At 49.3% G+C, this 20,875-nt stretch overlaps 6 protein-coding genes across 6 annotated transcripts in view; 3 read left to right on the top strand and 3 right to left on the bottom strand.

Moving 5' to 3' along the window:
* Positions 1-75: 75 nt before the first annotated feature.
* LCP9604111_9015 (bifunctional fructose-2,6-bisphosphate 2-phosphatase/6-phosphofructo-2-kinase) lies at positions 76-2,832 on the bottom strand (the record flags this gene model as incomplete). Its single annotated transcript, XM_039077223.1, has 13 exons — positions 76-327; positions 382-558; positions 614-988; positions 1,044-1,163; positions 1,212-1,319; positions 1,372-1,452; positions 1,509-1,678; positions 1,732-1,829; positions 1,884-1,919; positions 1,983-2,171; positions 2,354-2,474; positions 2,538-2,567; positions 2,805-2,832. 13 exons carry the CDS (start codon positions 2,830-2,832, stop codon positions 76-78), a joined length of 1,785 nt encoding a protein of 594 aa, XP_038924982.1.
* A 237-nt stretch (positions 2,833-3,069) lies between these two features.
* Positions 3,070-4,272, top strand: tom40 (TOM complex pore protein TOM40; the record flags this gene model as incomplete). The annotated part of the gene is made up of 3 exons (XM_039077222.1): positions 3,070-3,381; positions 3,452-4,099; positions 4,165-4,272. The coding sequence occupies 3 exons, from the start codon at positions 3,070-3,072 to the stop codon at positions 4,270-4,272; spliced, it is 1,068 nt and encodes a 355-aa protein (XP_038924981.1).
* Positions 4,273-8,798: 4,526 nt separating this feature from the next.
* On the top strand, positions 8,799-10,369 carry LCP9604111_9013 (GSK family serine/threonine-protein kinase; the record flags this gene model as incomplete). Its single annotated transcript, XM_039077221.1, has 7 exons — positions 8,799-8,844; positions 8,896-9,068; positions 9,148-9,231; positions 9,328-9,676; positions 9,735-9,928; positions 9,980-10,184; positions 10,236-10,369. 7 exons carry the CDS (start codon positions 8,799-8,801, stop codon positions 10,367-10,369), a joined length of 1,185 nt encoding a protein of 394 aa, XP_038924980.1.
* A 1,051-nt stretch (positions 10,370-11,420) lies between these two features.
* On the top strand, positions 11,421-14,256 carry LCP9604111_9012 (NCBP1 family protein; the record flags this gene model as incomplete). Its single annotated transcript, XM_039077220.1, has 7 exons — positions 11,421-11,481; positions 11,541-11,635; positions 11,726-11,832; positions 11,888-12,155; positions 12,208-13,103; positions 13,160-13,341; positions 13,397-14,256. 7 exons carry the CDS (start codon positions 11,421-11,423, stop codon positions 14,254-14,256), a joined length of 2,469 nt encoding a protein of 822 aa, XP_038924979.1.
* Positions 14,257-14,882: 626 nt separating this feature from the next.
* LCP9604111_9011 (C2H2-type zinc finger protein) lies at positions 14,883-16,531 on the bottom strand (the record flags this gene model as incomplete). Its single annotated transcript, XM_039077219.1, has 4 exons — positions 14,883-15,320; positions 15,421-15,594; positions 15,671-15,724; positions 15,803-16,531. 4 exons carry the CDS (start codon positions 16,529-16,531, stop codon positions 14,883-14,885), a joined length of 1,395 nt encoding a protein of 464 aa, XP_038924978.1.
* A 2,106-nt stretch (positions 16,532-18,637) lies between these two features.
* Positions 18,638-20,875, bottom strand: part of rcoA (uncharacterized protein) — a gene marked incomplete at both ends in the record, with an annotated part of 2,450 nt that continues 212 nt past the window's right edge. The window contains 7 exons of the mRNA XM_039077218.1: positions 18,638-18,662; positions 18,713-18,788; positions 18,847-18,979; positions 19,040-19,510; positions 19,578-20,113; positions 20,180-20,505; positions 20,572-20,662. Of these exons, the coding sequence (XP_038924977.1) occupies positions 18,638-18,662; positions 18,713-18,788; positions 18,847-18,979; positions 19,040-19,510; positions 19,578-20,113; positions 20,180-20,505; positions 20,572-20,662 (1,658 nt within the window). The remainder of the gene's footprint in view (positions 18,663-18,712; positions 18,789-18,846; positions 18,980-19,039; positions 19,511-19,577; positions 20,114-20,179; positions 20,506-20,571; positions 20,663-20,875) is intronic.

Genomic DNA, 20,875 nt, shown 5'->3' with positions numbered 1-20,875 from the left:
CAATTAAGACAAAAAAAAACTTGATTCGAAGTGGGCTGGAAGAATGTGAGGGCAACATAAAGCGTGGACTTTTACCTAGACCACATCTTCAACATGCTGTTGTGAGATCCGTTCGCGCTCACGCGGTGTTCGGATTCCACTGGGTGTTCGATGACCACTCTGTGGGGTTACTTGACCATCTGGGCTACCAAGCCCTTGCGCCGGTGATACCACCCCACTTGGGGGCACTGGGATCTTCAAATCCTCTGGAGAGGCCGGGATAATCTCTTCGGGGAGGTCGGGGATATGGATTCGCTGTGCCTCGTTCTGATAGCTCTCGGGAAGGATCTGCAATAGTGTCAATTAACCATAGATATTAATCCAACCCAAAGTCCAATTTACCTCAATGATCTCATCGCGAGGGAATTCAAGGAACGGAATGTCTGCAGCATTGCAGGCCATGAGATAGCCATACAAAACCCTCAAGACACTCTCGTGTGCAATGATGAGCAGATCGGTTTGCTCCCTCTCCAATTCAAGAATAATTGGCTCGAGGCGAACAGCCAAGTCATGATAGGACTAGTGCAAATGGTCAGCAGTTACACACTTTGAGGGGGGGTTGGTCAAGGCCTACCTCTGCCCGTGGATAACGGTGGTGGTAGGGATCAAGCTCGTGCTTAGCAACCTCGTCACCAAACTCTGCTCGGATACGATCCTCAGACATCTTCTCACAAACACCAGGGTTCAGTTGGCTCAATTGGGACCTCTGTCGGACTTTATATCCGTTTTCATGGAAGTACTTTGCGGTTTCCACTGTTCTGCGGCGTGTGGAAGTCCAAACCTTCAAGGGCCTTGACTCATAGCCAGTCTCTCCTCGTTCAATCATTGCTTGCTTTTCTTCTTCCCGGTGAGCTAGAAGACGTGCCGTCATTTTCTTGGCGTAGTCTTCCCCCTGATCCGATAGCGAAGTATCGGCTTTGTATGAACCTGCGTCTAGCGAAACGCCAGCCTAGGTAAAATGTCAGGATTTTTGCATCGTACAATATGGACTGTAGGTGACCTACCCGAGCGAAGTACGTGCGTCTCGATTTGATATGGAGATTTAGAAGATAGAAGACGATACGGTTAGAGAGATAACCGAAGCTTCGATTGTTGACAATCAATCTCTCGCCGGCATTGATCATCTGTATTTGGGTGAGTAATGGGAATAGGAAAGAATCAATTGCGCGTACCTTGATAAAGTTCAAGTCCTTTTCCTCCATGGTCTGGAATTGGGGGATCCGAGAATAGATACGGTTCAAGTAATGCTTCACGGCATCTTCTGATTTCCACGAGACGTACTAGCATAGTTTGTCAGTTTCCATTCAATGCCAATATATACATGAGACTCACATCAGGGGAGGAGATCTTGACTCTGCGAACATTCTCTTCAATGATGCGTTCGTCGTCACACCACGACTCAATGAACAGGGTCTGGTAAAAGATAATTAGTCTATTGTCAAAGATTCAAATGATCAACTCTGACTTGCCTCGATATCATGCTTCGCAAACTCCTTGGCAAGCGAGCGCCGTCCTGAGACTAGCGGGTTGACGGCATCATATATCGCTATTTGACCATTTTCATGATTCAAAAAGTGATAGATGTCTTCTCGGCATTTTCTCACAATCTTTTGGCGTAGAAGAACGGACTTGGCAGTCGCTAAACGGAAATGTCAATATGGTCATTCAGGTAGCTCAGGATACCATGCCTACCATTGACATAGAAATAATCATCTGGCATGTCCTCGCCAAATGGAATTGTGGCACGACGGTAGTCGCCTAGATGGAAGATTCTGGTTTTGACACCAAGCCTATCAATGCATCAGCATACCTGTAAATGCGCAAATCACAGGAGTAAGGCATACCATCGCAGGTATCGTGCCAAAGCTACTGAGATATGTCTGTCATAGAGTTGTAATTAGTTCACCGCGCAACACTAATCTCAATGTTAAGAAGTTTCATACGTTTTGCCTCTGGCAGGCAAGCCGACGGTAATGATCACAATGCGGCCCGAATGGAAAAGCCGACCAGATTCGGTGCTGTACAGCTGGGCCGGAGCCAAATCCGCCTTTTCCGGCAAGTCATGAATTGCATCGACAAAGATTGAGGACTTGCGACGGAATCGTGGGGAGTTGGCCACAATCTCAGCGGTGCTATATGATGTCAGTTCAAATCCACATCAGGCTACACTCTTCGGCCAGGGTATGGCTCGTGCTTTCTCTTCTTCTTTTCTCCTTTTTCCTGACATTATTGTCAAGCAAAAAGCACACACAAGACAACATTTCAACTCTCATGGAGAAGACATGAGATTGGGAAGAGGGAAAGGCAGGCTTACAGTAAAGTGTCCATGGTGGGATGTCGAGGTGGCGCAACCTTGAGATGTTGAGATATCACAAGATTCAGTATCCAGCGTGTCAGGGGTATCGATCGATAGCTCTGAGAGAGACCAGATATTCCTAGTCACGTCAGCCGATGGCAAGACAGTGAAGGGAGCGAGAAACAAGGAACAAGGAAGGTACCTGAGAGGCGGTATAGGTAATCGATTAAGGCTCAGATAACTATCAGGTGCAGCTCATGGGCTTTTATTTGCCTCGTTTTTCAGGCTGCAATATGCAAAGTGATGCAAGCACAATTCCACACCAAATAGAATGGAAAAGAAAGAAGCACACTGCAAAGATCAATTGATATCAGGTCAAATCCCCCCAATCCTTCCCAATCCCTCCGGTCTTGCCTGAACCGGGAGAGCCCGAAGCAGCTTATGTAATATCCCGGTGAACGGCAGCAACCAAAGACGCCGAGGCAGGTGACTAGCATTTTTCACAGCTTAGAAGTCTTGAATTGCTTCTCCTACACTCCCGAGCGCATCAGATCCAGCCCTTTTTACTCTATTTTATCAAGGTCATCTGAGACGTTTGTTCGTCCCAGATCCTCGGGCTGGTCTCAATCCCTTTTATTCTCTATTCTTTTGTGTTTTCCCCCGAGTCTCAATTGAGACCGAGTAACACGCGTGACGACACCTAATTATTCGTCAATTATCAGATTTCAACCAAAATGGCCGATTACCTATCATCTCTCTCCTTTCTCACAGAGAACCCTGCCGCTGCGGCTATTAACGATGCATACTCCTCGTTCTCCGACCGAAGGGCCTTGCTCAACCTACCCAACCCCGGCACTGTCGATAACCTGGCCAGGGAAGTGCAGAAGGATGTTCTATTGACCAACTTCATGTTCTCCGGTCTCCGGGCAGACCTGACCAAGGTCTTCGGCATGTCCCCTCTTTTCCGTGTGTCGCATGCCTTCTCTATGGGCTCAACCGGCAATCTGCCTCCATATGCTTTCTCCGCCATGTACGGAAGCCCCAGGGTAAGGACAACTATTCCATGCGATGCCGATCACCACAAATATCAGTATTTAACATATCGTCCCCCGATAGGTGTTTATGCAGGGTAACTACGGAAGTGACGGTGCCCTCGCCGCCGTCGCCAACTACCGCTGGAACCAGGCCCTTGTCACCAAGACCAATGCTCAGATCATGAACGGCGGTAGCCAGGGCTTGGTCCAGATAGATAACGACTACACTGGCCGTGACTTCTCCGCGTCCCTCAAGGCCTTCAACCCCTCTCTCCTCGAGGGTGGTCTCACCGGTATCTTCGTCGGCAGCTACTTGCAGTCCATCACCCCCAGCCTCGCTCTTGGTTTCGAGGCTATCTGGCAACGCCAGGCCATCACCGCTCGCCCCGAGACAGCTCTGTCCTACTCCGCCAAGTATAAGGGTGAGGACTGGATTGGTACCGCTCAGCTCCAGGCCCAGGGCACTTTCAACGCCACTTACTGGCGCAAGCTGTCCGAGCGTGTTGAGGCTGGTATTGACATGAACCTCCAACTCCAACCCTCTCCCGCTACTCTTATGATGGGTGGTCCTTCTCGTGACGGTACCACTGCCATTGGTGCCAAGTACGACTTCCGTGCGTCTTCGTTCCGCGCCCAGGTTGACAGCACCGGCAAGGTCAGCTGTCTCCTTGAGAAGCGTATTGCTATGCCCATCTCTCTCTCCTTCGCTGGTGAGATCGACCAGGCCAAGGTAAGCGACATATCTTTTTTAAATTCCTATTGATGTCAATGCTAATTATCTTCTTTTCTTTCTAGCAAACGGCCAAGCTCGGTCTTGCTGTCTCCCTTGAGCTTGCTGGTGAGGATGTCATGGAGCAGCAGGACAAGGTTGACCCTGCTACCATGATCCCTCCTCCCTTCTAAATCTCTCCTCTCGCATCGCCCGAGATAATAACCCTTTCACCCCCCATGTTTTAGTAGTTCTTCACTCTCATGTCTGAAATGACATATGTTTGTCTCTCTTCCTCGGTATATCCTCTTGAATTTGGGTTGCTGGTGCAGGTGGCCAGTTGTTTGGCGCCCTGGAGATTCCAACGTTTTTTTTGTATAGATTCACACTCCGGTTCTTTGATTTCCTTTTCCATTACCACCTGATGCTGCATCTCTGTTTGGCCTGTGGTCTGATATCTTGTGTCTCCTTGCTATCTTTCCAGTTCATTTCCTTGCATGGCCATGTTTTGGGTCTATGGGATTGCCAGGCCTGGGATGCATGGCTGCGCCTGCAGATAGCTCTGGTTATGTTTTTCGCATCATAGAGGGGCCAATGTAAAACAAGTTTTGATTTAGTTGAGTTTGGTTAAGTTGAGTCAATTGTAATGATTTCATTGTGAAGTGTTTCTTGCTAAGGATGTCCATGGTGCGGTCAACTCTTTGTCCATGTGGATCAATGTATACTCCGTAGTGAACTATGCGTTGGCATTGCCAAAAATCAGACCATTCAACATCTATATTGATCTTTCTTTGAAGGAATTTTCAATTATTTCTCATAACTAAAGACAAAGCTGTACTTCGTACTTTATCCGCAGATATCAAACAAGACACAAAGCGGAGAGGAAAATAGTCCCGGATAATGCCCGCATACACCCAAAGCGGTGACCGGGACGAACGATGGCATTTTCCAAGACAAATCAGACGAATCCATCCAACATCGCTCCACTATATGCAGTGGGCACTGGAGCACCTCCTGCAATTGGTAGACGACTCCGGAGTGCAGCAGTGGCCTTATGCATCTCCTAGAATGGGAACCGTCTCTGCTTTCTTCTCCACTTCATTATGGGACTAAGTTTCTCGATAAAGTGGGTTCGTTTATATGTTGGGTCTCCCATGTTTCGCTCTCGAAAATGATACGGAGGGTTATTGTGGGGTGTTTGTCCTGGAATAGAAAATGAGGTACGGTGCAGACGAGATTTAGGCACGGTGTGCTATGGCACTTTCGCTCCCATATGACATGTGGGATCTTCAGCCACTTACTCCATATTCCAGCCCGATGGCAGTCGTAGATGGGCCATACGCACCCAGTTCCCTGCTTGGAGTGTGGCTGGGTTGGAGTGCTGCCTCGCTATTGGAAGTCCCGCGGTTGATAGTCGTTCAGACGCTAATTATCTGACTCCAGTGACATCATATTCCCCGTTCCACCCTCTTTTTAGGGCTTTGTCCTTTTTTTGAACTTGGCGGTTGCCCTATGTAGAAGGGACTGGCCAGTCATCTTCGAGGCCGGATATGCACCTAAGGATGTATGTTCCGGATAAATGGCTGACCCCGGGAATAATCTTCTAGGCGAATCAGAATTGAAAGCAGAATGAAATGAAAAAAATTGAAAAGGAAGAGAAAGGAAATTACAGTTTAGAGGGGGTCCGAGTGTGTCGGCCCAATTGACAGGCTTAGTTTTGGTAATACACAACATAGGACATGCTGTTCTCAATAATATGATTTCTGGAAATGAATGTGGGTAGCGTGTCCACAAGACACATTCATTCCCCTGAGGTTCATTGGTAGGTTGGGCGATTTAGAATTGTATTTCGTTCTACCGGTACGGAGTACCATGGAGGTCTTGCCCAGGGTTGTATACCTTGGCATGTAAACGATACTTGTTCCTCGGCCGGAGAATCATGTAATCATACAGTAACTAACTATGATATCTACTAAGGTTCTTCTATGTTGGAATATGAATATGAATAGACGCAATGTGTGCTTTTCAACAGATCGGTAGATTTAGATCGTCATGAACCCGTAGCGTGGAAGACTGGATCCAATTTGGAGATTGAACCAATAGCCTCTAGGATGATTCGCATAATTGCTTGAATCTTGGGTACGATGTACACCGTAAGTATCACTTTCAACCTGGAAGACGCCAAGTGCTATTCGTACATCTTATATCTCATTATACTTAGCCTGCGATATCACCCACGTGTCTGATAGAGACCTCGAATGGAATGCCGTTCCTTGCTTCCATGCTTTCATGATCTGTACATGCCGACGGTGCACTATTGGGCTGGCATTCCGACGGTTTCCTCCCATGCATATGCATTGACATTTTAAACATCATGCCAGTGCCGGGAGGTGTTGCTTTTGCCAGGAACACACCCGATTCTCATCCCGGGTCCGTGAAACAATAGTGCTACTGGTATGCACATTGTGCAATTTTATACATTGGATACATTGTCGGGGATGTATACGGTGGATATGGACGTCCAAGGGTCTATGATGTGTGGGTTCCCAGGCTGGGTCAGTATTGGATATTGAATGGAATCCACTATCCTTAAAAGGTAAGCAGTTCGATCCATTGCTGATTGATATTGAGTAGCGTCAGCAAATGGCTGGGCATCTTGTTAGCCGAGACCCGATGGACATATCGGAATCCCGAGTGTACACCTGCAGTCGTGGTACCGATGCATGGTTCTGGATATTTCAGGTTGACGGCGTCAGACCCCTGCTGATGGGGCGTCAAATTCTGTTTTGCCTCGTGTCAAGCAGATTAACTAATGTCGCATGACAAGTTGAACTGTGGCGATTCGGATCCGTCAGCCATGGTCACCTGCTCTCGGTCTGGTGACGTCGATGAGGGGAAGCTATAGTTTAAATTTACGGAGTAGATGGCGAGAATGTAGATATTTCTTTGGAATGCTAAGATATGACAAATGATCTTGCTGGGCGAATTTGCTGAGCATCTATAGAGTTAGGGGAAGAGAATACTATAACTATTGTATATGGTAGTTGATCATAAATAATAAATGCGTTGCCAATCAAATCCAAATGTCACGCTCAAATACCAGTAAATACCAATACAATACAATACAATACACCAGGTAAGCTCCTCAACGTTAACCGTTTAAGCCTGGTGCATCCCTACGGAGTTCAGTCCTCTTTAGTACCTGAGCTGGTGCCAGGAACCAACATTCCTCCCCCCTTCATCAGAGGGTTTCTTTTTCCCACTTAATACCTGAATTCATAATTTATTGTCTTTCTGATACATCTCATTCTGCCTGCCGGTCCAGATCTTTGGTACAAGAGACTGCATGGACGGGACTACGGCTGGAATCCCAACGATGGCGTCGGCTGAGATAGCTTCGACTCACATGCCAAGGAACCCCTGCACCAATGCACTTGATAGCATCGAGATCCCTCGAAAGAATGGAAGTGCAACGGGAGCCCCTTTCAATTCCGATGGATTATCCGGGCCGAAGAGCTGTGACTATTGTATATGGCTTTCCAACCGCTCGGTCTGGATCCCAATTACCGGTGTGTTAATTATTATTATTTTTCTCGGAATGTCCCTGTTATGCAGCGACACAGATAGAAAGCCAAAAATGATTTAGCTAGTCTGTCGTTAGTAGTATACTAGTCGATATTATTAGTTATAGAAGCTGGAATAACTAGTGCCTCCAGCTCCCATTGTCGCTGGGGCCGTCTCTCGGCCCAAGCTCCTTTTTTTTCGAGGTCAGCTGGTCTCGTGATAGCAAAGACCGCTTACAGTACAGTAATGGCCAATAACGGTGGTTCCAGGGAAAATCACCGTTGGGTCACCCGACATCCTGTTTCTTTTGTATGGGATGTTAGGGGTGTTAGGCTATAAACAGATTGAGTCTGTCCATGATACTATGTATAGCTCGTTATATTCCCACTACCCCGGAGACTCCGCTTTCTCCAAAGTCTTTTCTTTGGTTTTACGGTATGGTAATTACGCCATCACGTATGATATCATCTCCCGACGTGGAAATACGGTCAGTGACAATACTATACTGTAAGGAATAATCGAGAATTGCATCTTGATTCGAGATAATAGTGACTGGTAAATAGTGGTAGTTCAATAGTGATTAACTACATGTATATGTATGCTATGTATGTAACTTATAAAACACAAAAAAAAAAAAACCAACTCCCATTACCTGAGAAAGTTGGATTTCAACTTGACCTTGTAGCTCTCCCGCCCCTCTCTTTTTCCTCTTTTCCCCTCCCGAATTGCTCAAACCCCAAGACAATTGGCTTTGATCGTGAATCCTCCCTCCTGAATTTGTTTCTTTCACACAACTCAAGAATCAGATCCAAAAAAAAAAAAAAACACGTGAAAAAGGACCAGAAAGAAAGGAACTCCATTCCATCAACGTCACCTTTCTTTTGGCCCTGAACCCGCCCCAATTTTACCTAACCTTCCCTAGTCTAACCCGTCTTATTTCACTCGATTCGACTTCATTGGTTGAACATTCTCTACGCAAAGTTGCCCACCTTCTCCTCTCTCATTCTTCTTCCTCTTCCCTACTTTTACTACATTCTTGGCTCCCGGGTGTGCCATTTTGCTTCCTTTCCCATCGGTCCTTCCGCCCCTCCCTACTCCACCCCGGTTTACCACCCAAAACGGTCTTCTCCCCTTCACATCTCTATCTATCGCCGCGATGTCACAAAATCGACCCGGATTGTTCCCGACTTTGCGCATGGGTGGTAAGATATATCAATCGCCTTTTTAATCGGGAGACAACTGACCGCGTCCAGAGGTCATCCGGGAGAAGGTCCAGGATGGACTGACTGGCGAATCCAAGGAGATCTCCTACACCCAGTGCAAGATCGTGGGCAATGGCTCCTTCGGTGTCGTGTTTCAGACCAAGATGGCTCCGAGCGGGGAAGATGCTGCCATCAAGAGAGTCCTCCAGGATAAGCGGTTCAAGGTAAATCAAATCGGCTTCTCTCACTCTGGAGACCTCTCTCTGTGTGTGTGTGTGTTGGACTAACCCCAGTCTCTCGCAGAACCGTGAGCTGCAGATCATGCGGATCGTGCGCCATCCTAACATCGTCGAACTCAAAGCCTTTTACTACTCCAATGGCGACAGGGTATGTGTCTCCTGGGTGTCCCGCCCGATCGTCTTCCCGTCCCCCGTTCCCCGTTCCCCGTGGGCTGACCGTGCCCCCGATCTCCCCCTCAAATAGAAAGATGAAGTCTACCTTAACCTCGTCCTCGAGTATGTGCCCGAGACCGTGTACCGCGCATCGCGTTACTTCAACAAACTCAAGACTACCATGCCCATGCTAGAGGTCAAGCTTTACATCTACCAACTGTTCCGGTCGCTGGCCTACATCCACTCACAGGGTATCTGCCACCGGGATATCAAGCCTCAGAACCTCCTTTTAGATCCCGCCACGGGTATTCTGAAGCTCTGCGATTTCGGATCCGCTAAGATTCTGATCGAAAACGAGCCCAACGTGTCATACATCTGCTCTCGCTACTACCGGGCGCCCGAATTAATCTTTGGCGCGACCAACTACACAACAAAGATTGGTGAATATCCCTTTTGTCTGCCCAAAACCATATTGAGTTCTAACCATTACTGTCCTAGATGTTTGGTCCACTGGTTGTGTGATGGCGGAATTGATGCTTGGACAGCCCCTCTTCCCCGGTGAATCGGGCATTGACCAGCTGGTGGAAATCATCAAGGTTTTGGGCACCCCAACTCGAGAACAAATCCGCACCATGAACCCCAACTATATGGAGCACAAGTTCCCTCAAATCAAGCCCCATCCCTTCAACAAGGTATTTTATGACCCCCGTACCCCCGGTCCGTAATGGTGCTGACCGTACTAGGTTTTCCGTAAGGCGCCACCCGAGGCTATTGACCTCATCTCCGCCCTTCTGGAATACACCCCGACACAACGGTTGTCCGCGGTGGAAGCCATGTGCCACCCCTTCTTCGATGAGCTCCGCGACCCCAACACTCGGCTACCGGACTCGCGCCACCACAACAACCCCCCTAAGGATCTCCCCGCCCTTTTCGATTTCTCACAACATGGTACAATCTCCCGCCCTCTCTAGACACAACCCCCACTAATCCACCATCTAGAACTTTCGATTGCCCCTGAACTCAACGCCCAGATGATTCCCCCTCACGCTCGCCCAGCCCTCGAAGCTCGCGGCCTCGGCCTCGATACCTTCAAACCCCTTACCAAGGAGGAGATGCTTGCACACCTTGATTGAGTTGACCAGAGAGTGTCCTCCGCCCTCCGCGAGGGATACGTATGTTCGTTGTGCCGCCATCTGCACTTTGCGTGAGATTCGACCTGCCAACCAAGTTCCATGATCTCGGGTAAGCTCTGAATTGAGATTGCACTGCCTTGTCTTTTTTTTCTTTTTCGTCGGGGACTCGGTATGCCTCCGCCCCGGACATGGTGGATCCTTGGAACTGGAATGAGCAGGGAATGGTATGAGATGGGAAAAGTGCATCCTTTAATGGCTGGGAAGCGGAAACCATGTTTCTTCGGGGTGGTAAAGGTTGATGGTTTTCACGCAATGGGAGGTCATGGCCTGGAGTTTATTTTGAGGTGTCTGAGACAGCTCTCGGGAGGAAAAAGTGATACCCTTTCTGTGCACGTCTGCCTTTGGGGGTCGGACACTGCATAGTTTCATCGGTCGAGGGGAAGAACCTCCAGACGCAGCAAGTCGATCTCGCCTCCGGAGGGGTGAATCTTCCCACAAATGCATCGGAGATCTTGAAGATTTCTTTGGATACACGCACGTTTAGGGAGGACCCTTCTATGGTCAATCTCTCGTCTTGCAGCGCTAGAATCCCCGTTCGTTCTTCCCTTTGCGTCCTTGCTTTCTTTTTTTTTTGTTCGCAATATCCTTGTATCAGATTCATCGGGCTCGGCTGGTTCCCCGGTCCTCCGACTTACCGGCCATGAGCTATATGTCATTCCAGTTCTCAAGCAGACAATTTTCTTTTTCTTTGGGGTAATGCGTAAAGAATCAATAGGATTTGAACGGTGTAATTTTCTAGTATGTGAGGAATATTCAATTATCCTACATTGTCTAATACCTATGTAGTGACCTAGTAGTGTCGTTCGTTACATGTCTGGTCCGTTGAGATACTTCCCGCAGGGGCACCGGGTCCGGAACTTCAATTTCCCCTTCCGAGCTCCCCATTCACCTCAAGCTAGCTGTCACCCTCGTTTTCTACTTCCCCAGAATCACTGTCTCTACGATAGCAATCTGGTATTACACTGGCTCATTGGATTGATTCCAGAACATAATGGCCGAAAACGACCGACGAAACCAGGGCTACAGGGGTGGGCGCAAACGTCGCTACAGAGGTGAGAACATGAATCTAAGCTTCCCAAACAACACGCTAACTTGGCTGTAATTCTTACAGATGATGATGACTTTGATCGCCGCCCCCAAAGACGCAGATATGAAGAGCCATTGTTCGTCCAGGTGCGACGGCAGTTGTTGACCATCGCGGAATCGGTACGCGCCTCGTTTTTTTTTTTTTTTCCGCCGCGCGCATTGCGCTCTACAAATGGTGGATATGAACTAACGCTTATGTCTCATTAATAGGCTGCTCGCAGAGCAGAAGATGACGTCCAGGGTATTGCGAAGACAGTCACGGATAACTACGACGACGAGGAGATCCGCCGCGACTTTGTCAACATCTCCCTTGATCTGTACGTGTCGGTGTACTCAACCACTTCGGAGTATTACTAACTTGGATATCTGCAGCGTTCTCGAACAACCCATGAAAATTCCTTTTATCGCCGGCACGGTCCTGGTCGCACATGGTCTCAAGCCTGAGCTTGGATCCGAGGTTTTGAGCAAGGCAGCTGAGGCCTTGCAGAAGTATATCGACATTGGCGCATGGCGTGAAGTCAAGCTTCTTATTCGCTTTCTGGGTATTCTCCAGCCAGTCTATGAGGGTGATGGCATCTTCCCTCTTCTGGAAGAGCTGTTCGCTCGTGCAGTCGATCTTCAGACTGCCTCTTCGGAAGATGTAAGTTGGGATTAATCGACCTGTGATGTGAACCTCATCTAACAGCTTCTAGCTTCTTGGCCTTGAATTGGTAAAGATCATTCAGTTCACCATTCCTTATGTCATGCTGTCCCCCGCCACTGGCTTCGAAGCCCAGGCTTCCGCACTTCTGGAGAAGACCGACATTATTGCGTCTACGCCGCACGCCCTCGTCGATCTGGTGAACACATTCAGCCCCGAGGAGAATCAGGAGGCAGCTGGTCAAAGTGTTATCAGTTTGATGCAGACTCAACTTCAAGGGGAGGCCAACCGGGGCTGGGAGCTTAAGTGCCTCCCTCGTCCTTGGAACGATGTCCCTGACGCCGAGACGGATGAGCCCAAGTCTTTCGAGTCGGTGACCAAGGTTCCTTTCCCCACGATCACCGTGCCTAATCCTGTACCGAACGGCGCGCGTCCTCTCTTCCCAGAGGTCTACCTTTCGGTGTATGCCAACCAAGAAGTAGACACCGTCCCTGCGATCACAGACATCTCCTCTTCGCTTATTCGGGATGCACTGGTAGACACCATTAACCTCCTTGACTTCAACCGCGTTGCTACGGCCAAGTTCCTGATCGATATCGACTGCTATTTTACCTCTACCACATTCGTGAAGCGCGCCACGCCTTTCGACCGAATGCGCGAGCTCATCGGAGAGGTGCAGCCGTGGAAGCCCGAGGATGTGGCAGTGGACGCAGTCTTCTCGCAGCTATTCCAATTGCCAGCGTCGGAACACAAACTGGTCTACTATCACTCTGTTCTCACCGAGTGCTGCAAGATCGCCCCTGCAGCAATTGCGCCGAGTTTGGGTCGTGCAATCCGATTCTTGTATAACAGCCTGGAAACAATGGATTTGGAGCTTAGCAACCGTTTCCTGGACTGGTTTGCGCACCACTTGAGCAACTTTGGGTTTACATGGAAATGGAGCGAGTGGTAAGTCGACAATGTCAGCTTCTACACGGTGTAATCGGTCATTAACAATTTCACAGGGCCGACGATCTTGATCTGCCCTCCATTGATCCAAGAATGGCGTTCATCCATGGTGCTTTGGACAAGGAAATTCGGTTGAGCTTCGCTCAGCGCATTAAGGGAACTCTTCCTGATCCCTACCCCAAGTTGATCACAGCAGGCAAAGAGAAGGATACCCCGGAATTCAAATATTCCTCCGAAAGTAAATTTAATTCGTGGCCCAAATGGCAGAGAATGTGGCTAACCTGAACTTCCAGTGGCACCATATTCCAAAGAAGGACAAGAACTCATGCAGCTTATTCGGAAGAAGGCTAGCGACGAAGAAATCCAGCCCGTCATCACCGCCATTGAAGACCAGGCCAAAAGCCAGGGCGTTGACGACCCCAAGATCCCCTCGACAGATGCATTCGTAACATCACTCTGCTTCGTCGGGTCGAAATCGCTCTCTCACGTTTTGTCATGCATCGAACGGAGCAAAGACCGTCTTCTGGCCATCGGCACGGAATCGCCACACGCCCGCTGCCAAATAATCACCTCCGTCATGGAGTACTGGGTCGATCAGCCTGGTATTGCTATCAACATCATCGACAAGCTGCTTAACTACACCATCCTCAGCCCGCTCTCCGTCCTCGAATGGGCTCTCTCCGAGTCTGTCGCGGCAGGAACCATCCTCGCAAAGCCCCACATCTTCGAGATGATCTCCGCCACCGTAGGCAAGGTCACTAACCGCATGCGCCAGATCGTCGCCGCCCGCGTCCAGCCCGGCCTCTACGAGCCCCAGCTTAGCGTCATCGACGAGACCCTCGCGAGCGAGCGCACAGACATGCAAGCCCTCTTCAAGTACATCGAGGACTCTATCGTCTCCATCGCCGCGGGAAGCAACGATGAGCTGATGGAGCGCGGTGATGGCAGCGGCACTCTCCCCGAGGACGCCATCATCCGCCAATGGGGTCGTCGCTGGCTCCGCGTGTTCCGGAGAAAAGCTGCCGTCGAGGAATCCTTCATCTCTGATGCCCTGGCTAACGCCACTCCCCTCGGCACCCAGGCCCCGCCTGTTTCTGTGCGGGAGGGTGCTGCGGATGGAGATTTGGATATTGCCGATGCCGATGCGCAATAGAGCTGTCACAAATATGGATGCCATCTCGATGAGGTATTAGCTTATGCATGCTGCGTTCTCGCATTTGATCTCTTTGAGCTTTTTCATTAAATGACTTATGTCCCGGAGAGCCTTTTTCTGCCTTTTTCTCCATTGCTCCTCTGTATTGTACACTCCAACTCCGGGTCTTTGAATGGCTGACAGAAATATGAAAATCTCTCTCCGATTATTCCAAATTAACCTTTCTCGATTCTTCTCGAGACACAACGAATATGCGGGTTGCCGACCTACACCACTGAAGTTGTACAAAACTAGAAAAAAAAAAAGAAACACCCCAAGACCATGTTGATTCAACCGTACAACCCTAACGCGGGGATATCCCAAATTCAAAATACATATGAAAGTCTTCGTAAATCGTGTACATCTTGATAAACCCAAAGGAAAAGAATGAGAAAAAGAGTGAAATCCAAGTAGGACTTGGATCCAGAAGACAATGAGATAGAACAATAACAAAAAGGGAATTAATTGTGGAAGCCACATGGAAACCAGTAAGAAATAAGAACAGGGATATCAGAAAGGGGTCATCAGTAGATAAATACAAAGCAATATAAAAAAGAATGAAAAGAAATGTCCGAAACCAAACCCAATCAATGCCCATGACCATGGCTATGGCCATGAACATGAACATGAGGCTTGCGCTCAATATAATAGGAATCCCCATCATCGCCATCACTGCTAGAAGTATTATAAACGGAGAAGCCATCCTCAAAGCTCCCACGGCGCATCTGCATCTGCAACTGCATCTTCGAAACGCCCTCCTCAGACCCAACAGACTGTATTCGGTCCATGAGGACTCGATCCACGGGGGCACATCTACTCTTTGGGTCAGACCGTCTCGTCATTGAGATTCGCCGGTCCTTGCCACGGCCCTTGATGCCCTTGTTGCTGTTTTTGTATAGCCCGGCGAAATATATCCAGAGATCGCGATCTGCCGCATTCATGTTCATCGGTCCATTCTCGGCCATTTGTGAGAACCGGATCGTTAGATTGTGGAGTGTTGCTGCGTGGAATTTGTTTTGGTGTGACTGTTTTGGGATAAGGGGTTAGTTAGCATGGGTTGGCTTAAACGGTGGTGTTGTATGGAAGTATTGATGGAGGGTTATCATAAGGAGGACAAAAACTTACCTTGAGGTTGCCTAACTGGGTGAACTGCTTGCCACATTCATCTAAACGGCAGTCAAACCGTTTAGATTGATCATGGGTGAGCCTGTGAGCGCGGAGGTTGCCTCGCTGAGCGAATGGCTTGTGGCAGATGTCACATTGAAAGGGTTTTTCGCCGGTGTGTCGCCGCTGATGGGTCTAGGTTTTAGCACACATGTCAGTGTCTGCCTCGTGCATCGCAATCGCCTGGCGCGGCAGCTGGTGATGTGCTTACCTTGAGGTTGCCTTGCTGCGAGAAGCGCTGCCCGCATGAGGGTTCCTTGCATATCTGCCCCATTCAAACTGGTTAGTTGCTGTCTTAAAACATTTGATTCAATTTGGATAGACATATGACAAGTGTACTCACAAATGGCTTGTCACCCGTGTGTGCCCTGATATGGATTTCTAGGTGTGTTTTCTGCGCGAAGCTTTTACCACAGCCTGGGAGGGTGCAGTTGTACTTGCGCTTCCTCCGCGATGGCTGAGTTTCATTGGCAGGGTACCGCGGTGGCGTTGGCGAGGCAGTCGGGTAGGATCCGGCATAAGTCTGTGGTGCCGGGGGTGCCGGATGCTGGAGTGCTGGCAGCGATTGCTGGATCAGTAATGAAGCATGCTTGGCCTGAATTGCCTTCATCAGGACATCCACGTTGGTTGAGAAGGCGAGATCAGTGGTGGTTTGCTTCGTCTCGTTTTTTGCCCCGACTGGTGAACTGTGGCTTCCAGTCGAGATATGCACCCGTGGAGCATGGTCGGGAGTAGACTTGATTGTATGGCTGATGGCGTTCTTCGCCGGACGAATCTCTGGAAGAGACTGCAACGGTTGTGCTGTTGTGCGCAGTGGTTGCGGCTGTAACGGGTGCTGACTATGGACAAAGTATTGCTGATAGGGATTCGAGTGTGCATGTGTGTGACCCACAGAGTGACCGAAGCTGTAAGGCAAGCTACTTGAGGTCTGGTAATGCAGCGAGTATGATGCTGTTTGATGCGAATAGAAGGGAAAGTTATGGCTCAGGGTCGAGTCTATCGAGCGTCTGTGTGCAAACGCACTCACGGCATGGCCAGGGAAGTCGTAAGAGACGGGCTCTGAGGTCTCCATCTTGATGACTGTTTGAGGTCTTCCTCTCGGGATCTTTCAGAAAGGTAAGGATACCTTCTCCCTCCGGATCTCCAACGAGATACCAATGTATCTCAATGTATACCTGTCCTCGGGATGTGCTGGGGAGTTTTTTTTTTCTGAATAGTCTTTGACTATGCTCTGAGACCCAATCCCCGGTGATATTTGGGTTCTGGCTGGCAACGAGTTCTCAGAAAGAAGCAAGGATGGGGAAAATAGACAAACCGGCCGGCCAAAGCGCAATCCGTTAGATCTGGATGTATATATGTGAGATAAAGAGGAGAGGAAATAGCAAATATATGCAGGTCATTCATGAAAAGCGAGAAATATAATGATTGACAACTAGTGATGATCTTCCGCATCGACCGTGGCGCCTCCCGATCTAGATATACCTGCAATGGCGGGGGCGACAGGGGGAGGGGAGTCAGCCGGTGAAATAGTTGAAAAGCCCCATTTCGCCTGTATGACGTTTGGTAATTCGATTTATAAAAATTGGGAAAAAAGGGGGGGGGAAGAAGGGCAGTTCAAGGCCAGAGATACATGCAACTGTGTATAGTGTGTCTGATTCGACGATCTCCGTGGGCCGGGGATCCTGGGCGATTGAGGCGACCTGACTCCACCGGAAAATAATAGAAAAAGAAAAAAAGAATTCCAATCAAAGGGACGAACTGGGGTTCCTGGGGTTTCGTGGAGCTTTGGGAGCCCTAGAGAGCCCTGGCCCTGAGGCCCTGAAGCACTGGAGGTGCATTGCATGGTCTATGAAGATGCATTTTGGACGCATCGATTCCTGTACCACAAGGAATAGTAATTTCTCATTAGTCGTAATGTATTTTGATACATTCGGTGTGAAATGTGTGTCAGTCACACGAATATACTCGCAGCCGCGACTGGCGACGAAAGCCTTCAGCTCGTTCCCCTATACTTCTTCCATACTTCCTTCTCTGGATACTTCTGTAACTGATATTGTTGAAGAGACTGACATCTGTCAGACTCATAATCTCAGAAAAAGAAAACACGCAAACTCATCGTGCTGTGCATCTCCCCTCGAGGAGACGGGCCGGGCCTTTCAATGAATTCGCAAGTGGACCGTGATCGACCTGCAGTCGACATGTAGATTATTCAGTCGATCTCGGAGTCAGCAATCGCTCAATGGCTAGCTAGGCCGTAATTACGAGTACTAGGATGCGCCATCCCGATAGTCGCCAATAGCGTCCGATCTCAGCCCATCGAATATCCTAGTTAGCCGCCCAAGGCTTTGGAAAATTCAGGCTGATCTGAATCTCCTGAAGAGCCAATCAAATTGACCTCTCCCATCTAGTGAGATCTGTCTCTGTCTCTCTTTTGAGCCAAGTGGGAGTCGATTGTGGCCCTTAATAGGAGGAATCAATCAGCACGGGCTTTGGATTAGTGTCGATATATTTCCCCTCCCCCCTTAAACTGCGAATGGCTTGGCTCATGGGCCATGTCGATCATAGCTACTCGTGGTCTTAGCTCCATACTGGGAACGATCCGAGAAATGACAGCCATGACCATCTGACACGAGTAACCCTGCACGTCCTGCATCGAGATGAGGTATCGGGACTTGTCAAGAATGGTTCCTGCAGGGATGCGACTAGTCCTCACGAACTACTTCCTGAATGGGCGAAGGCTAGACTATGCATACGCATTAAGCCTAGCTCGGTGCTTTGACGAGATTTGGATCAGCATGTCTCCGTAGGGGGTGTAGGGGATTTGAGGTGTTTATTACCGAGCTTTTGACAAAATATTATTCGGAGTATTCCGTATTCCGTATTCCAAGTCTTTCGGAGTACAAAATGTCGGAGGCTCTGTGGTGATTCAGACGGACAGGGATGTAGTTGGGATGAGATTCAGCTTTCCAGAATGTCCGTGTGACCACTGCCCTTTACATCTACAACATACATGACAATAAACCAGGTGTAAAGAATGGCGATTTTGAAATTGAAAAAGGGAATTCACGTATACACTAAAGCGCACAAAGTGTATAAAGTAAAGAATAGAAACAAAATTCTGCATAAATAAAGCCCACCAAAGCAAAAACATCATATTGCGCCCAAAGGATCAACCCTTTCATCGTCCAGTATACGCCGAGTATCTAGAAAACAAGTCAGCTTACGATCCTGAAACACACTCGGGACAACTCACCTCCAGATTCGTGCACGCATGTCTCCACTGCCGGTCGCGAACAGGTTGCCAGTAGGACTGGGTGCAACCGAGATGACTATTCGGAGTTAGAGAGTCAGAGATGATAATGCAAGCTAGGATTGTATGAAACTCACCAGAGTTCTTGTGGCCTTGAAGCATCATTTGGGCATTTCCAGTCACTGGGTCCCAGAACTGAACACCACGGTCCTTGGAACCACTCATCACCCAAGCACCGTCGGGTGTCAGGCACACACTGAGAACAAAGTCCTATATTGTAGTCAAAAGGTTAGCTTCTGCCTATCTCGCTCAAGTAATCTCAGATCTAACCTTGTGGCCCTCGAATGTACGAATACACTTGCCGCCCTTGACGGCACTGTGAGGGTGCATGCCCCGGGGAACGGTAAGCTCCCAGAGCTTGATAGTCTTGTCCAGACTGCCACTGACAAGGTCACGGCCATTGGGTGCAAACGCGACCGAGTAAACACTGTCCTTGTGGCCATCTGGGCTCTCTAGGCGTTCTACCAGGTATCCAGTTGTAGTGTCCCAAACGCGCACGCTCTTGTCCAACGAGCCCGCGGCTACGTAACGGCCATCCGGAGACATGGCCACAGTAGTGACACCATCCTCAATGCTAAGGGTGTAGACAAGCTTGCCGTCGAGAATATCCCAAAGGCGCACGGTCTTATCTCCACTGCCAGAGGCGATGAATCGACCGTTGCCAGCAAAGTCCAAAGAGTAGATGTCCTGCTCGTGTCCACTGAAGATATGTTTGATGGTGCGCTGGTTGATATCCCAAACCTAGAGCCAATCGCATTCAGTCAGTAATCTTCCTACATAGCTGGTTCCATATAATCTCAAGACTTACCCGAATCTGCTTATCTTCAGCACCAGTCGCAAGATATTTGCCATCCGGACTGAAGCAAACGCTGCGAATGTATAAGTCGCCGTCCTTGTCGACGTTTTCATCCTGCAAGGTGGCCACATTTTGACCGGTGGTCACGTCGAAGATTTGAGCCGAGCGGTTACAGCCTGTAGCCAAGTATTTGCCGTCACGGCTAAAGCGCACACAGCAAACGACGCTGTCGTGGTTCAAGTGATGTACCAGTTCCACATCGAGAACACGCTGGACCTCGGGGTTGAACACGGCATACCAATCAGAACCCTCACGCTTCTGCGACGGAGGCAAATCATCGGGGTTCCAGTTTGCCAGCATATTTCCTGGACGTTCGGCTGTGCGGCCGAGAGGGGGGTTCGGAGGAGTCGGGCGAGGGATCTGAGGGGAAGCACGAGGATCCGGGTAGGCGATGTGCGTTTGCTGGGGGGTACCGGGGCCTGGGGGAACGCGACCACGGCCCTTACCAGGGCCTGGGGATGCAGTAGGAGGTGGAGGCGGCCCATAGCCTAGGAGATGAACAATCCAACAGGTCAGCAAACTGGGCGACAACTTTCATAAACACAACGACATACCGTTCACAGCAGCGCCAGCCGGATATCCTCCAAAGGAGCTCTGCTGGGGTTGCGGCGCGCCAGGCTGAGCGACCGAAGCAGGCTGTTGAAGGGGATGCTGGGGAGGCTGCTGATCCTGGGGAAGGGAAGGTGCAAGACCGGGGCCACTACCTGGTGGGTTGGTCATGATACCGCCAAACAGATTGCTGGGGCCGTGGCCCAAGGCAGGTGGGGGAGCCTGGGAAGGAGCTGTATGAGCCGCCGCGGGTCCGCCGATGTGGGAAGGGATAGATTGCACGCCACGGGACTCAAGTTCGTGTCGCAGCATTCGGATCTCAGCTTCATAGCTAAAAAGGAAAAATGTAATGTCAGAAAGGGTTATTCAAGCTTTCAAGAAGGTAGGAGGGACGAACTCTTGCTTGATCTTGATCTGCGCCTGTTCCAGTTGATAGACCTTCTGACGGATCATCTCCATCTCCTGGAGCTGTCCGGTCACTGCATGATCTGTCAGTTAGATAACACTTCAGCGAATGTCGGAAACCATGGAGCTGCAGTCATTGGGGGAAATGAGCTGCAGCTGCTTGTATGAAATGATTGGACAAGGGGGGGGGGGGGGGGGGGCAGAAAAGCTCGAAAAAACCCCGCAAAAGTGGTGTGGGAAAAAAAATAGACAAAAGGAAATAAAAAAAAAAACAGATACACAATAACCAGGGTTAT

Source organism: Penicillium roqueforti, assembly GCF_015533775.1.
Source record: "Penicillium roqueforti strain LCP96 04111 chromosome Unknown scaffold_40, whole genome shotgun sequence".
In the NCBI taxonomy this organism is placed as follows: domain Eukaryota; kingdom Fungi; phylum Ascomycota; class Eurotiomycetes; order Eurotiales; family Aspergillaceae; genus Penicillium; species Penicillium roqueforti.
This window is presented reverse-complemented; position numbering and strand designations above follow the sequence as displayed.